The sequence below is a fragment of the Falco cherrug genome, chromosome Z (assembly GCF_023634085.1).
Source record: "Falco cherrug isolate bFalChe1 chromosome Z, bFalChe1.pri, whole genome shotgun sequence".
NCBI classification, from domain to species: Eukaryota; Metazoa; Chordata; class Aves; order Falconiformes; family Falconidae; genus Falco; species Falco cherrug.
The window spans coordinates 75,415,654-75,432,782 of record NC_073720.1 but is presented as its reverse complement, the minus strand read 5'-3'; the positions used below and the strand labels follow the sequence as shown (position 1 = coordinate 75,432,782).

The 17,129-nt window shown below is 44.0% G+C and overlaps 1 protein-coding gene across 5 annotated transcripts; it reads left to right on the top strand.

Moving 5' to 3' along the window:
• The first annotated feature begins 1,028 nt into the window (after positions 1-1,028).
• On the top strand, positions 1,029-15,992 carry PGAP4 (post-GPI attachment to proteins GalNAc transferase 4). 5 transcript variants are annotated; one of them, XM_027802618.2, is made up of 3 exons: positions 2,191-3,088; positions 3,442-8,514; positions 10,210-15,992. In XM_027802618.2, exon 3 carries the CDS (start codon positions 10,337-10,339, stop codon positions 11,522-11,524), a length of 1,188 nt encoding a protein of 395 aa, XP_027658419.1. In that variant the 5' UTR covers positions 2,191-3,088; positions 3,442-8,514; positions 10,210-10,336; the 3' UTR covers positions 11,525-15,992. The 5 variants fall into 5 exon arrangements, 4 of the variants coding, with proteins under 4 accessions (XP_027658417.1, XP_027658420.1, XP_055555660.1 ...); XM_027802616.2 differs by lacking the exons at positions 2,191-3,088; positions 3,442-8,514 and adding an exon at positions 1,029-1,464; XM_027802619.2 differs by lacking the exons at positions 2,191-3,088; positions 3,442-8,514 and adding an exon at positions 1,697-1,952.
• Positions 15,993-17,129: the final 1,137 nt, after the last annotated feature.

The window sequence follows — 17,129 nt, the reverse complement described above, 5'->3', positions numbered from 1 at the left end:
AGAGCAAGTCACTCAAGGAACCCAAATGTAGTGCTTGACTATGTTATCGTTATGAGCATTACCGTTCCTCTGGGGTTTTCTCCCCTTTATCCATGTTGTCTTTGCAATAAGCCTCAGCTGAGGGATAGCTTTTGCCAGTTGTAAGAAGTAAGGACCACAGACATGCATAACCGAGTTCCTTTGTTCATAATGCTTATTAGAGGGAATAATATAAATTTGTATGTTAAAACTAAAAACATGTATCATGCTACAAGCTTCTGTTTATAGGACTGAGCTCTAGCAAAATTCTAGCTGTGCAGAACAGAACATGGTGGTTTACTGAAACAGCGTAAGGGATTTTTTTCTTTTTTAATTGTTTTTTCCCCCCCAATTTTTCCTAAAAGAGAGGTCAGAGCCTGAAAATAATTTACCTGAAATACATACACTTTTTCTAGAGCTGCATGCTGAGAACTAAGTAGTTCTTACAATGAAAGACACAGGACTTCCTCTGAAGCATGTTTCAGATAACTGTAGTTAGAAACAATTTATATAATGAAGTATTATTGTATCAGGGCCAAAAAGTACATGTGCGGAAGAACATGGAAATGGAAGACAAGAGAAAAGGAGGAGGGGAAATGAACACAGGTCAGAGGTACTCTTGGGTCAGTTTGATGATATTTTTGGACCCTGAACAGGCTGATACATATTTTGGTGTAGCTGATGAACCTCCCCACTTCAATGATTACATCTGTAATGAATTAATTACAGATTAACACAGTGAAAGCTTAGCATTTTTACATAGCATGGGTGACATGCACGTTAAACATTCTGCCGGCCACTCCGAAGCACTGACTTTCCCCTTGAGTATGTAGGGAGCAATCTTTTTCTCCATGCAGTAAGGCGTCTTGATTTGGACAGCTGATGAACAGCTGAAACAGAGCGCAGAGCTGCAGCCCAGAAACTGCACCGGCTACCGACAAGGGAGGGATGGGAGCCACGCAGAAAGAGCAAGACGGGGCAGTGCCGCAAAGGCGTGGCCATGGGAGCTGATAAATACACCTGACACATGCGTGGAGTACACTTTGAAATCCTGGCTCGGTAAAGGCTTTGGGAGCTTTGTGCAGCTGTAGAGGACCACCGGGCTCTGCAGCACAGCCCTGGCTGGCGTTTCACCACTCCTGATGAAAATTCGGGAACCACAGAGCTGGAATAAGGGGCTCCGGCTGCACTGCGGACTCTGCCCCGGGATGGGAGTCCTTCTGGAGCGCGAACAATTCTCCTGCTTCCTAACTTGTTTTCACAGACCTCACCCCTCTCTGGTTCTCGGTTTCCCACTCCTGACAGCTCCCCTTCCCCTCCTTCCGAGCATCTCCGTGCCGGCGTAGTCACATGTTTAGGCTTTTATGCCTTTAATCCCACCCTCACTGCCCGAGAGGGAGGAGAAAAATTTGCTGGAGAGAAGTGAGCAATAGGCAGAGCGGCAAGGTAAAGCAGAAAGCGGAGCTGCATGGAGCACCCCCGGCCCCAGCCGCCGGCGGCCGTGGGGACCCGCGGTGCCGCCGGCGCTGCCCGGCTGCGGGGCGCTCCGGGGTGCCGAGGGGGCGGGAAATCCGCGCGTGGCGGGGCTGTCCCGGGCGGGCTGTGCGCCCTTCCCTGCGGGGGGGGAGGCACCCTGCCCCGGCGCCGGCGGGAGGGGCGCTGGTGGCGTTTCTGCCTCGCCCGCCGTGCGGGGCGGTGGGCGAGGGGAGGCACCGGGGCACTGGCGGCGAGGAAGGGCATGTGTTCCGGGAGCCAGCGGGGCTTGGCGGCCGTGGCTGAGGCACCCGAGCGAGGAGGGAAGCGGAAAGCCTGCAGGGAACAGGAAAGTGTTCTGTGTGCCTGCTTTGAGGATGTGACCGTACATGGTGACAAGCAGAAAAGACGGTGGCCAGAGCCTGGCTGGGCCGAAGGGAACGGCCCCTCCGTTAGGGGAGGTGAGTGGAACTCTTAAGGAAAACAAAAAGAAACCCCAGCCAGCTCCTGCTTTGTGCTTGATGCCACCCAGAGGAGTCCCTGGCCAGAATTTCTGTGGTCAGAACTCTGAGAGCTGGACACGCTGAAATAACACCAGTGTGTCGGCTGCTCTGCAAGGAGGGCAGGGGTCGAGGAGGATCAGCTTTGCATATCTAACGCCCTCTCCTCTCTGACCATCATCACTAAGGTAACTGCTGTTAATCCTGGTGCTTGAAGGGTCACCTTGTGCTACCTGGCAGCTCTCCCAAAGGGAGAGAGGAGCACAAAATCGTTGTCTGTGTAGGAAATTTGCAGCTGTGCTGATGGTGCAGCAAAATATGAAACTATACCGGCGTGCACTGCAGGTTCATGGGCTGGCCTGTTCTCGTACAGGCACTGAGAAAATAATTTTATGTGCAACCAGTGGGCTGCCATAAAGGCACACCAGGTTCGGCAAGCATTTGCAAGCACAAACCCCAGGAGGAATACACTCCTGCACATGTGAAATCTGCTGCTTTCTTGTTCGTCCAACAAGGGCAATACTAATTATATAACAGACTATTTTCAGCTACAGTATTTATCCCATTTTCTTCCCTTGGGGCTCAAAGAGATCACCAGCATCCCCCAGAACCAGGACATCCCATTTACTGTGCCTTTCTATGCAGGATAAATAGTCCATTTCATATGTTGCAGGCAAGGGAGACTCTGTATTCCTCAGACACAAGTGGTGAATACAGAGAAAAAGTCAGTAGTACTGTTTAACATGAGTAGACAGTGTCTCTTAAAAGAGGTATGCTGTTCATCAATATGGCTAAACATCTTTTCTTTCGCGCAGCAGTTAGAGTCATGATATTCTGGTTATTGTCTGGTATAGGTCTCGATTTTTATTGTTACATAAACCTATCCCAACAGGAAGCTTACAGCCTTATCATCAAAGGCCTTTGGTCACAAAAATAGTATCTTACTTCCTTATTAATGTGTGTTATTCTTTGCAGTCAAAAATGAACAACAGTAAAGCTGCAACATTTTCTGTGTTAGCAGCCATCATGACACTTCTTCCCTTTTATTCCTCTATCCCGCCATTCATACACCCACACCCCCTGCTCTGTCGTCACAGGTGAAGTATTAAAAGAAGTCAGTCATCACTGTGGGGTTAACTAAAATATTTTATTAATTATTAAACGATTATCAAATGGTAATAATTATAAAGATTAAACAGTAATTGAATTATAATTAAGCAGTGATTTAACAATGAATTAACAATAATTGAAAATTAAGCTGGCATGAAATGGTAATTGAATGACAATCTAATTGATGATTTCAACAATGATTTAAATGATGATTAGATGACAGTCAAACAGCCTGCTACTTACTACACTTCTAAGACTTAAGCTATAGCTGGATATATAATTATCACTAGCATACAATATACTCTTAGGCCTAATATGAAATGTGCTTACCTCACTATAGATATCAGATGCTGGGTAAGCGGTCTCTCGGCCTTGAGGAGTAAACTTCAGAGGCATTCCTGCTCAAAGAGAGACCATCGCCATGAAGCCCACTGCCACACAAGAGAGCTCAGAGTGCTCCAGATTCCTGTAGTGTAAAGGATTGACTCGTAGTCAGCTCCCCTTTGGCGTGTGTGCAGGGGTGCAGCTGTAGCAGTTCTAGGTTGCTCTACTTCCAGCCCCGGCTAGCACAGTGCTGTTAGCTCCTCCTAAGGCATGGTCTAGACTCCTTAGCTCCTGAGAAGACAGTGGCCTTGCACAGTTTGCACAGCAGGGATGGTTTGTGGGTGATGCCTGGATCGAAGTGTTGCTTCACTAAGTTAGAAGGGGTGCACCTGGCACATTCCCAAACCACAGGCACTCGGGGACCTAATTTAATCTGCACATTGCTCTTTCACAGACTGTGAAATGGCTGGTTTCCTAGCAAGCCCCAAGGGTACAGTTGTGTATAGAAATTGAATAGAAGTGCTATGACAGAAGAACTATTCCACAATAGCTACGGTGGGATACTTCACTCCTCCTGCTCTGAAATAGCTCCTTCTGGACAGACTTCTCCAAGACCAAGATTTCGTCTTCCTCATCTGTTCAGATTGCTTTAATTTGAAAAGAGTTGCAATTACTTCAGCATACCACATTTAGTAGCTGTTTTTTGAATAGCTATTCTAAATAATTTACCTGTGTGGATTACCAGTATGGTTAAACTATAAAAAACCAGGCTGATATATTACCTATCTGGGAAAAACAGATTCCGTCCTATCTTTTGTATTTTCAAACTAAGCAACACTAAGGCAGAAATTGCATCTTTCCGTATTTGTGTACTGTGTCTTGCATGCAGGGGCCCTTGTCTTATTTTAGCAAAAGACTGTGACACAGGGAGCTAAAATACAGATTATCTGTAGCATCTCTGATGAGTCAGTGCACATTTAGCTCTGAGATTCCAAGAGCAGACAGCAAAAGGTAATAGCTGGTACCATTATTAGCAGCAGCTTTGTCTAATACAATTTTCATTTTTTTAACAAATAGGGATTTAATTTTTATACTAAAGCACAAGTGAGCTCAAACCAAAAGCCACATTTAAGACTCTGCAGATCTCTGTGTGAATACACAGCAGTTCTTACACAGATCGTTACCAAATTCTCTAACAATGTGCCCTTTTTTTAACCTCTGGCACAAAAGAAAATGTAAATTCAGACAGATACAGATTGCATAATTAATTTGAAAGCCATGTAGACCTTTGGCATCATCTTCAAATTACAGGTCCTCACAAAACTCCTTACCTTAAGTCTCTGTGTTGAGCTATTAATCTTGCAGAACTCTCTTCTGCAGGCTGCTTTCCACTTCCACTTCATGTGAATACTGACCTTACTGCTTGATAGCAACAGGACAGGGCATTTCTTTCCCATGACATTTCATAGCAGAGAGGCACCCAGGTCAGCAGGTGTTGAAAAATGGGATCCCTTCAGATTTATGTGCCAGAGGAAAATTAATACACAAGAGAAGCAACACAGAATTGGGGAAATAACTGTAATTGGTATACGTTCAGTTCATAGCCTGCTTCACTAGTGGCATAGTTTTACCCTCTTAGTTCAAGGGAAATGGGGGCAGGATCTTCCAGCTGCCACATCCGTGTACCTTGCCTCTTGCTTCCATAACTTTCGAACTATTCACTGGATTTCTGTGAACAACCTTTAAAAATTAACTACAATTAAATGAGAAAAGCAGGCCAGCCTATCAGTAAATTTACATTAAGGATGCAGTTCTGCGGTTCCTGGTTTTTCCTAAATGGACAGGGTTACTCCTTCTGTATACATGACATTTCACTTTTCTAATAGTGCTTAAATTCCATCTCCTTGAACAGAAATTTCTGTGTTCATTGACACGCTCTGAGGAGTGGCAGATCAAAACAAATGGCTGTGCCATTGATGTCTGCATCTTACACCATGTAAGCCCTTCAAAGGGCCAAGTCCAGACCCACTCCACTTCCCCCTCCACTTCTTTTATGCTTCAGGTTATCATTAATCTGTTGGACCATAACAGTGTTGTATGCCTTTAATACATAGACTATAAGAAACAAAAATTAAAGTTCTAAGAGAACTGAGAAATCAAATGCATACCACCAGCCCTGGTCTTTGCTGTAGCAGGTAGCACTTTAGGTGAAAGTTAAATGAAACAGCCTGGCTTATTGGACATTCATTGTCTAGAAACAACATAATGACAACTTCTTTAAGCAGTGCTTGAAGTAGAAGAGGTAAGATGTATTTGGTACCTGCTAGTAAAATACAAAGAAAGAACAACTACTGAGTTCTTGCCATAAAGACTCTGCTGAATGTTTTTAGAAACACAGCTTTTGCCAGGATGGTTTGTATTTTCTAGGGAGCCCAACTCCCAGTTTGGCATCAAAGTATAATGGTCAGATCTGTGACTGCTTGGCTTCTACTAGACACTGCAGTTTTCAAGGCAAGCCTGAACACATTTTAGAAGTATTATCTGGCACCCGACCTACTAAAAGCTGTCAGAAAACAAGGGGAATTGCAGATGAGAAAAGCTGGCCATCTGGTCCAGTAATAGGGATCAACTCATGGTAGGGAGGTAGGTTTTGAAGCTGAGGATATCTGTACACAACAGTCAGCTGTGTGCATGCATATATGAAACAGGAGGAGATCTATATGGGTCTTTATGACTTTGTGAAGCTTGCATCAGTTTCCTCAGATTCAAGCAGGACTGTTTGCTGGTGCACTAACAGTATCGCAGCCAAGACAAAGCTATTGTCTGTGCCAGAGATGCTTGGTCATGAGGTTGCGGCTTCTTTGCACAATGCTAGGTTGGGGTGTAGGAGTGTGTTTTGCACAAAGGTTTCAAGTTGGGATGCCACTATAGAATCAACACACAAGGCAAAACTGCAGATTGTGAACATCATTACTGGCTACCGTTATTATGGCTGAGGTGGGGACTCTTAACAGCTTGCCTTCCCATGACATTTTCCGAGAGCCTGCCTTTGTTTCATGCAGAGATGATGCTATGGCTTCTGACCACATGACTTAATCCAGCTGTTTTTATGTTGGGAAAGGAATGGCTTTTCCTGTTGACACTGCTAAGAAGTGTAGTTAGACAAAAAGGAATCATTTAATATTGAAATCATGAAAGAATAATTATGGCCTTTTTTCACAGAACAGCAGTTGAAGACAGATGCCCTCTCTTACATTAGCTCTCCAGAAGCCTCCTAAAATTTTGCAGCTTTGAAACATGTAGGAAGCTTTGTTCCAGGAGTGCCTACCTGTAGGAATACCTCTGTGGAGAGGAGTTTGGAGCAGACAGAAAGTGAACTTGCTCCTTTAAAGCACTAGCATAGCAGGCCATATTCTGAACCCTAATGAGGATGTTATTAATTTTTCTACTCTTCTTCAATGTGTGCAGAGGTAACTTTTTCCTGAACAGTATAATTCAGCCAAATAATTAGGGGACTAATGAATATGGGAACATAAGATTTGGAACCAGATACTTGTGGAAGGAATCTTTGTCATAAGGATCTAAGAAAAGAAACAAGGCAAATATATAGCTTTACATCACCATAGCTTGTAAACACATTTAAGCAATGGCTCAGTTCTACACGGAAGATACATAAAAGTGGCCTCCACAGCAAGTATTTATATGGTTGCAAAGTAGTTACTATTCGGAATTAATGCAGGTGTTTTTAAAGTATTATAAATTCTAATTCCGATTCTTGCTTTTCTTAAACTTCCTTGTTCTGTCAGAAGTGCCACTGAAAGAAGAACAAACAAGATTCCCCCCTCCCCCCAAAAAGGGGGAAAAAGTGAAAGTGACAGTACCAACAGCTTCTAAAACCAGAACAGCTTCTGTGAAGTCAGAACCATCCTAATGGGCAGAAAACAGCCTGACCAGAAACTCTGTAAAGATAAGATCAAACTTTATCTCTGTATAAGCAAGATATTTCTATCTCTATTTGGAACTCTTGGGTTCCCAGTGTTACACCCAAGAAGTGGGGAGAAGAGCAGCATCTCTTCTCTTTTTTGGATCCTTCAGCTTGTTTTTGGCATCAACTGGAGTATTCAACCCACTTCAGTATGCTCCTGAGCATTTTTTTTTGTCTATCTGGTTATTCCGCTACCCAAGGAAAATAGTCTTTTCCTCTGCAAATAAACTGATAATGGTGTGTCTGTCAGTCAATGTGAGTGCTAACAGCCCAGGCAGCAGAGGAAGATGTGGAAAGAGGCAAAAGTGCCTGTTTGGTGGTGGTTTTCCTTTAGCTGTTCTAAGTTGCAAAATCAGAGTAAGAGCTCTAAGATCTTGAGTTGTTCACTGACGAGGTAATGCCAGGGTGAGTCAGAAACGCATGTGGATGTGAGACTGACCTGCATGGCTGGCCTCCAGTCCGATGTGCTTTTTCAGAGTTTGTGACTTTCTTGTATGAAGCCAGGCGATGCCTCCCCGAGCGGGTGGTGCTTGTCTGCACCACCTTACCTACCCTGCTGCGTGCTAGGAGCGGGGGCACCGGCAGGTGGGGTCCCAGCACAGATTTCCCCGCGGGCAGGGCCGGCTGAGGGCGGCCGGCAGCAGCGAGGTCACGGGCGTCCCCCCGCAGGGGCCTGCGAGGTACCCGCGCATGGTGCCTGTGAGCCTGACCTGGAACACGGGCTGCAGAAGAGCAAAACCCCCGGCAAGCATCCCTTTGATTGTCTCTTGAGGGTGCAGCCCCCACCGCTCAGCTGCTGCTGCGGAAGACATGACAGCCATTTCTCCCTTTTCACTAGAAGGCGGCATGAGGGCGGAGGCTTCTTGCTCGGCGGGGGTTATTAACGCTTCAGTGTATATCCCGAGAACTACAGAGCTCACCGCAGGCTCGTAGTGTTTGTAAGTCAGACCTTCAGCTGGCAGATGGAAAGTGAGTTTCTTTACTCACCGAGAACTGAACTACCTCATGGCTTTTCTTCATCTCCTTTTCCCACTGTGCCCTCGCTTTGGAGGCTGACTTAGCGACGGTGCCAACAATGCTACTCCATCAAGAGAAGGCTCAAAAGTATGTCATTGTGAGCTATAGAATATGATTCTGCATTGGTGTATTCCCTTAATGTTTGTAACTGGCTAACAGAAAATAAGAGGGACAGCCCTGGTTTTTAAATGCATTTTAATGCCAGGTCTTTGCATCTGATGGATTTCAGGTCTTCATGTCCTGAATCGGCATGGCGTGGATCTGGCAGCTGACATGCAGCTATCACCTTTAAAGCCCTTACAGAGTCCACTGATGCAACACAATGCAGTGTCTGTGAAACAGGATTGCACAATCAGAAGGAAAAAAAACCACCTATATGGGAATATGCTGCAGATTCTTATGCCTTGGTGTGTAAATGTGTTGTCTCTATTTAATTATATTAAATCTTTTGAAATCTTGTGGTTTTGTGAATCATAATATAGCACAACACTGATGTCACAGTCTATCCAGGGGTGGTTTGAGTAGTCCCAGAATTAGACCCTGCTCAGTGATGACCCTCTGAGTCATTTGTTATACGTGGTCCATTCTTCTAAGAGAAGAAAAGCCACGGCCCTGGTTTCTTTCCATCCACACATCATTGCTTAGGCTGCCTCAGACAGTGCAGATAAGAAAACAAGCATGACATTTTGGTCTGGGAGCACCATTTAATGATCAGAACTTGGTGAAGGCAGGTTAAAAATGGGAGAAACTCCACTGAATGGTGTACAGTCAGGCAGCTGGAGGAGCATGAATAACTCTGTTCATGAAGAGAGGGAATGGAAAATAAAAGGGGTAGTCAAACAGAAGATCAAAAAGGGAAATTACTGGCACAAGAGAATTCATCTGAACAGCCTTATTGCCCTGATTTTGTGTAAGCTTCTGACAGCCAAGCTGTTAGGTGTTCACAGCAGCCCAGAAAAGCAGAACAGAAAAGCCAAATATGGCAAAACCTAATTTTTGTGAAGGTGGATGTTTGCTTCAAGTGTGTGTATACAAAAAAAAAATATATCCAGTTTTAAATTAAAGACAATTTTAAGTTACAAGCCTTTAAATTAATGGCTCGATTGCAACTTGTTAATGTTGCTGTGACTGTGTATTTCACAGGGTCTAGAGAGGAGGAGACATCTGAGAGAGACAGACACACACACAGTACACTTAGCATACACATGCCCTTAGTGAAGTAAATTGGTATCTTTGTTATCTTGCTTCACACTGTGGGGAGTAAAGTGGAAAAGCATGCATTTGGAAGTGTGTGAGGAACAGAAGGGAAGCATGTGTCATTCCACAGAGGTAAAAGTTTGTCTCAAATATGTGCTAGGCTAGGATATGAGAGGTCTGGCTTTGGTTCTTGGTTATGACCCAGGTCATACTATGTCACTGTGACCAGGTAGTGGTATGTAAGTTCTCTGCCTTTAACAGAAAGAGTTTTGACACATCCTGCATCCGTGTTGCCTGTTTGTTATGTATTCGAAGCATTAACAAATACAAAAAGTCCTGTCTGGCTAAGTCAGATCAGAGTTTCTACATGCTGAAAAGGCCTTAGGGGCACTTTGCTTGGAAAATTAGTTTGGCTTATATTTCCTTCACCTCACATGACAGTTCTGTGATATACAAGGGACTTCTCAGGAGCCTTTTACTTTGGCTTACTCAGTGATTAGCCCTTAGCTTTCCATTTTCTCAAATCATGGTCGTCCCACCCTGACAGTTCCTATTTGATTAATAATCTTTTTTTTTCCTGTCTAGGCTTGGACAAATTATGCAGGTTTGGCAGCAGCTGCCCCACTGATACCTTGCAATCCAGGGAGGATGCACTGGAAGTGAAGGAACAAGGGCATGAGTAGAGCAGGAGTGCCCTCCTTCTGCAGCAGCCATGTTACACCAAGCCTGGCAGCTCTGTGGACGGTGGTGCCGTTGGTCCAGTCCTTTTATCCATCTCTTCACACTGACTGTGGTGACATTTGGTGTGCTCGCACCTTTGATTTGCCACCGGCTCCTCCACTCTTACTTCTATTTGCGGCGCTGGCACCTGAACCCCATGAGCCAGGAGTTCCTGGAGCAGAACCAGCAGGAGGGCCAGGCTGCCCTCCATTACTTTGAGAAGCTGCAGATGCAAAATGCCTCTGAGGCATCTGGCAGTGACACCTTTCAGCCCTTGCTGCTGGTCACCATCATCACTGTGCAGAGGCAGAATGATTTCCACTATGTCTTGCAAGTGGCCTCCCGCTTCCACTACCTCCTCCAGAAATGTGGTGCGCGTTGCCAGAGCCACCGCCTCCTCCTCTGTAATGTGGAGTCAGACCCCAGCAGCCATCAGGATGTCAAGCTGCTTAGCAGCTTCTTTCCTCTGATCAGTCGGGACAAAACTGGGGAGAAGGCTGACCCCAGAGCGAACCAGTTTGAGAAGGAGAAGCAGGATTATGTCTTCTGCCTTGAGCAGTCACTGTTGGCATACAACCCAGAGTACATCCTTGTAGTGGAAGATGATGCTGTGCCAGAGGAGGAGATATTTGCTGTGTTGCAGCATCTCTTGTTGGCCCGGTTTTCCAAACCATACCTCAGAGATGCACTCTACTTCAAGCTTTACCATCCTGAGAGGCTTCAGCGCTACTTCAACCCTGAACCCATGAGAATCCTTGAGTGGCTAGGTCTGGGCATGTTTATGGGGCCTGTGCTGAGCTGGGTGTACTCCTGGGCAACTGGGCGCTCCAGCCTTAGTTGGCCCATTGTCTTGTTCTTTGCTTTGTACAGTATGGCTTTGTCAGAGCTAGTGGGACGGCATTACATGCTGGAGCTGCGCCGGCTGGCCCCCACACTGTATAATATCGTGCCGGTCACGGAGTGCTGCACGCCTGCCATGCTTTTCTCTGCTCCGTCTGCCCACCGTGCCTTAGGTTACCTGAGGGGTCTGCACTGCCGCCAGGGTTTTGCTAAGGATATTGCCCTTTACTCACTGCTGCATACGAAGGGGGAGAATGCCTATGTGGTGGAACCCAACCTGGTCCGGCATGTAGGAATGTATTCCAGCCTTCGGCTAAACAACAACCCAAAACTGCTGTGATCTGTACATGCCTTTCCAGACACAAAGCCCAGAGAACTTGCCACAGAGCAGAGTGTGTACATTCAGATGATGTGCTGCCTGCACGGGGCATCTTGCTTGTACCTCCAGGTGAACAAAGAATATCTTTTAAAAAAAAAAGTCTCATAAAAAATAAGCTTATGTACATGCAGACTATATTTAATATATACTTGGAACTAATCACCATCCACCATATGGGAGGGGAGTGGAGGATTCCGGCTGAGGGTATGGACTGTCTACCCTCCTTAATCATTCCTGGGGAAAAGCTCTCACACCAATATAAACAGCTGTACTGCCTACTGTCCTTTACATTGTTTACAGAAGTCCTTATCTTAGGGCAATAGGAATCAACACTGGGCAAAGTCAACATTTCAAATTCAAACTAGCAAGGAGGAAAAGCCCTTATTTTCCCATCCTTACAAAGGTCTGATCTCTGTTTCAAAGCTATGGTTTTGAGCAGACCCTTCAAAAGCAGCAGGGGTTTGTGTCAACTCTCCTACCTATTTTGCCTAGATCCATTTGTTACTGTCTCCCCCTACAGATCCTATCTGTGCCTCCACCCTTCCCACTCCATTTTCTTGGAACAGAGGCTCTTAAAAACAAAGCCTCTGCAGTTTTGAAGGTCACCTCTGAAGGTCGATACAGGAAAAGATTAATAGCCCTTGATGTTAAACAGCCAGGTCACACATGCATGTTTTCTTTGATACATTACAGACATTATAAACAACATAGGATGACTGCTGTGTTGGTTGGTATCATCACTAATTGTAGTGGATCCAGGTCATTAGAAGAGGCCTTATCAGTTACTGATTGGACTTAGACATTCAACATGAGTTTACCTTGACTTCTGTCAGCACAGAGGCAAAGGAAAGATTAGATCATGTGCTGCTGTTGTGCAGGATCCTCATTCCATTTTGGAGCTGCAGTTCACAGCTCAGCCTAAGTGGTTCGTTCACTGCTCTTGGCAGCAAGTAAAATACCCGTAAGAAACAAATCTAGCTGTTCATGAAAAACAAGCAGCAATAGCACAATACATCGTGGGGCCTCTCCGATACTGACCCATTAACTTAATGTGCTCTGGTTCTTAGACATTTGGGATAGGTTTTTTTACCACAGTTGTGGGCACAGTTAAATATAGAAACATGTAGGTGACAGAGATCTCCAAATCAAAACTGGCACTAAACTGTATGTCTAATGAGAAGCCCACCTAGACTGTAGTGGCCTTTGAATCAAATTCACTTGTATGTGGAGTTGATTGAACTATTTTTGAAACCATATTCCTAACATTTGAATGAACCCAGTACAATATTTTTGTCAAGTTTTGGTCAATGGGGGTTGTTTGGTTTTTTGTTTTTGGTAAAGCAAGAGCTCTACTTTGAATTTTCTTTCCCCCAGTCTCTCGCAGGTGATCTATGCCTTAAGCTCTTAACAAGTCTGGTTACAGATGTGAAAGACATAAAACTCCTGAGAGATGAAACCAAAGAAAGCTGCAAACCTCCAGCTGTCAGTGTGCCATGGGTATCACACAACACAAATGCATAATGCAAGTTAGCTGAGAAATGGCTTCACAACACAGAGTAGTGCTTTGCTTTCTTAGTAGTCAGTTGGGATACTTTTAAAAGACCTTTGAAAATCAGATGCAAGTGAAAATTATGTGTGGATTCCATGTCATTCCAAAGGCAAAGCACCTCTCCCGTCGGAGGACACAGGAAAAGTTGCACAACCAGGACCACAATTTATTCCCAGCTGCTGAAAACCCCAAAGATACTGGAGTGGTCACACAGTGGCAGGTGGCTTTTACCACTCTCAGGCTTTACTATAATATGGTTAGGATGGCAGGATTTGAGCATCATTGTATATTTATTCCACTAAGTGCCAGCTTGTTTATGCATCTTCAGCGGTGAATGTTTCAGCATGGTGTGCTTTCTTTTCACTCTTTTTCTGTCTTCGTACTATACAAATCCAGGGCAATGTCCTGTTCTTTTCATGAGGGTCCATTCATGCTCATTTTTGCAAAGAAAATCTCACAGCAAGGTACAGTAAATGGAACAGGGAAAGGAAAAAGGAGGAAGGAAGAGAAAGAAACCAACTAACTGTATCCAGTTAATAAATGTTTTGATGTGGGAAATGATTTATCCATTTGTCTCAAAGTTATTTTCCTTGTTTGCCCAGTAGTGCTTTATTTGTTGTCCTAGAAGCCCAGGGATGGTCAATAATTTCACTGAGCTTCATAGCTGAAAATTAACATGAATTTGAGGCATCCCTTCTAAACTAGAAGACAATTTTCAGAGTGTAAGAGACAAAACAATTTGACTTGGAAACCAAGCAGTATGCAGAGGGCTTAGAACTTGAACCTGCCAGTGAGTGTTTCAGACAAAACTATTCAGAATTAACTCCTTTATGCAAGAAGCAGATTAATGTATTTTTCAGGTTCTTCTGGAATAATTTCCTTAAGTGCCCCATTCCCCTTTAGAACAGAGGTGCTTTTACTGAGTCTGGTGGGGGCTTTCTCAGGTACTTGTTCAGTGCCCACCATGCCAATGTGGCATCTCAGGCAAGTGTTCGTTCTGCTGCCTCTGAACTTTCACAAGTTGATGGATTTTTGTTTCCATTTTCTATGCCACATATTCTATTAGAAATGACAAGTCAGAGGTGTGTACTTCGTCCTTGGAACAGAAAGTGAGGAGGTTACTGTGAATTCTTAATTCTTGTTGGATTTTGTTCCACAGTTGGGGCTAAAAATGGAGCTTCAATCACACAAGCCTTTTCCCTCTCTTCTCTACCAGGGGAGCGGAGCTGAGTTGCCATATCTCAGGCTACAGAAGTTCAGGGCCTAGCATCAATTCCTTGAAATGCAGCCTTAAGAGTTTGGTTTTATTCACATTAAAACAAACTTAGTGACTATTTAGAAACAAAACCACAAATTTTTGTGAGTGTTGGTTCATTACTAGTAGTTTGGAGACTACATTTCAATGCAGCAACTGCTGCTTGAACCAGAAGTTTCAGGGCCAGACAGCAGGACTGAAGGCATTATTGTCCAAGACAATTCAGGGGAAGTTACTCAATTAAACAAAAACTGCCTTTGTTTCCAAGGCATGTCCAACATAAGCATGATTCTGGCAGAAAGAACAGAAAGCATAAATTGATAGGTCTCTGAGATTAGAAGCCCAAGAGGATTTTCTAACTGCAGTAGGTATCAATGTCGGTGAGAAGGCATTGCATTTGAAGAGGGAAGGAAAAAGCCCTCCTCTAGTTGTGAGGAGCTAGACTGGGTATTTCAACAGCAATTTGGCTGGATGCAGGGTGAATTACTTTTTTTCTGAGGATATTTAACAAACTTTCTACCAAATAAACCACCTTTCTATTCAAACTGTTAGTCTCTTCTTTCTGCATGCCACTGTTCATTTCCCTGACTGGCAGATCTATCTCTTTTCTTGCTATATTTGACTAAGAGAAAGGTAGTTGTGTGTTCATGCATCTGCATGGATATAATGATGTGGCTCCTACAACACTTCAGGTTGAAAAGAACCTTTGAAGGTGTCTGGTCCAATTCCCCACTCAAACCACATCTTGCTAGGCCAGGTTGCTCAGGCCCTTCTGCAATCAAGTACTGAGGCATTTTAATAGGGACCTGAGATAAAATCAAGCTCTAAATGCTGGAATTTAACCTTAGTATACTCTTGTATTGAAAGACTACATGTTTCACCAAAAAAAAAAGTAATTTTCTGTGGTACGCAGTTGTAGTTACAGAAGCACTGGCAGTTTCTCTCCCAAAGTTAAGAGGGTTTTTGTGTATTTCCACACCAGCTTTATAGATGTATCTGAATTCAGCAGATGGTAGGGCCCAACATGTGGTTCTGAGTAATCTTCACTAAAACATGCACCTGCCAAAAATGCACATGGAATTAGGTACTTCATAGTCTGTGCTTCTTCACTGCATGTGTCTCTGTTGCTAGAGTAACTTCATTTCCACAAACTGTCCTGACAGCTCATGGTTTGAAAGAATGCACCCAATCAGCCAGTTTATTCATGTACCTAAAGACTAAGAGCAGTATCTGTGTCCATTTCCAAGACTTTGTTCTGCATAGCAAGCTATGAATGCCGTATTACCAGCATTGTAATGACTGGTGATTTTTAAATGTTGGCAGAGAAAAGTGGTGTTATATTTTCTTGCTCTGTTAGTAAGCCTCTGGCCAGCTGTGTAGTCTTCAGTGCCAACTTTCTCTTTGAATTTCTGCCATATGGTGTCCAGTGTTTGGGCCAGTAGTGCAGAAACCACATCTACCATGGTCTTTTCAGCAAACTGGTCCACTTCAGACATGTGTTATAGTTTGCATTTTGCAAACTGTATGCCAATGTTAACATGCAGCACCTAAGTGTGCTTTTTTTTGGCTGTATGTGCTGCTTAGATAAACAGGTAATAAATAGTTAAGTGTCTCCCATTATAGCAGCCAGTTGTTTGCTTATTTGCTTTTTTAAAAACAAAATGTCAACAGAAGAGCTGAGAGACCAGTGTCATTACTGCATTTATCTTCATGTCCTCTTACAGCTGTTTTGTACGGCCCAGAAATGTTGCCACTGGCAGCCTGATTAAAAGTTGTATCCCTGTTTTCTATGCCCACTGTTGATGAAATTGCTATGAAAAAATTGGCGTTTGATAACAGTAATGTTATGTGCTTGCCTGTTTTTCACTCCAAGCCAATAGAGTTTGTTGCAATTCAACTTTCAAATGCAAAGAATGAAGAGCAAGCAAACCACCTCTGTTCAATCCCCTCACTGCTCTTTCTGGGCCTGAGTCTGCTCAGCCCAACACCCTCCATACCCTCCCTGATGTACATGTCTGCAGACACTGCTGTAAGGCCAGTAATACAAGTGATTTCTTTCAGTGGGGTTAAAGGCCAGGTTCTCTGCAATGGGAGTGAGGGCTGTAGGTGAATGAGGAAAACAAACCACTTAATAAACAATACCTCTGATTAGATAAGGATGAACAAGCTGGACTTTGAGACGGTTAAGCAAGGCTGCAGAGTACAGAAAACATGAAACATCAGCATGGTGTGGAGAGGTGAGGAGGAGGCAGACTCCATGCAGCTCAGGTCTGCTCTGATTAGACTTTAACCCCATCATGCAGGCAGTGATCTCTATGGGCACACAGAGCCAGGTGTTCCTCATGTATATGTGTGTTATACCCAGACATTCATCCAACTTCCAGTGTTTTTTTCCATTCCATTTCAAACCCTTTTACAGGCCTGACCACATACAGAAGTGTTGGTAAGATTAATAGTACTTCATCTACTGAAGTGCAGAAGGAAGCTTTAACTTTGTTGTTGTTCTCTTGGTCACCATGTAATCTCTGAAATGGCTCCATCCATTTCTTTCTTTTCTTTCTTTCTCAGATGTACTGCAGTTTGTATCTCTTCACATTTACTTATTTTCATTTAAAATGCTAGTTAATATGAGTAAAGGCAAAATCCATATTGGAATGATACTGCTAGATACACACAGAAAAAACCCAGTCATCACCCTGAAGAAACATAAGCAATTCTTCAATTTTTACCCACTGCCTTTAAACCAGGCTTGCCACTGATTT

Excerpts from the sequence above, each read along its gene's own strand:
- PGAP4 (XM_027802616.2), top strand. The coding sequence starts at position 10,337 with ATGTTACACCAAGCCTGGCAGCTCTGTGGACGGTGGTGCCGTTGGTCC.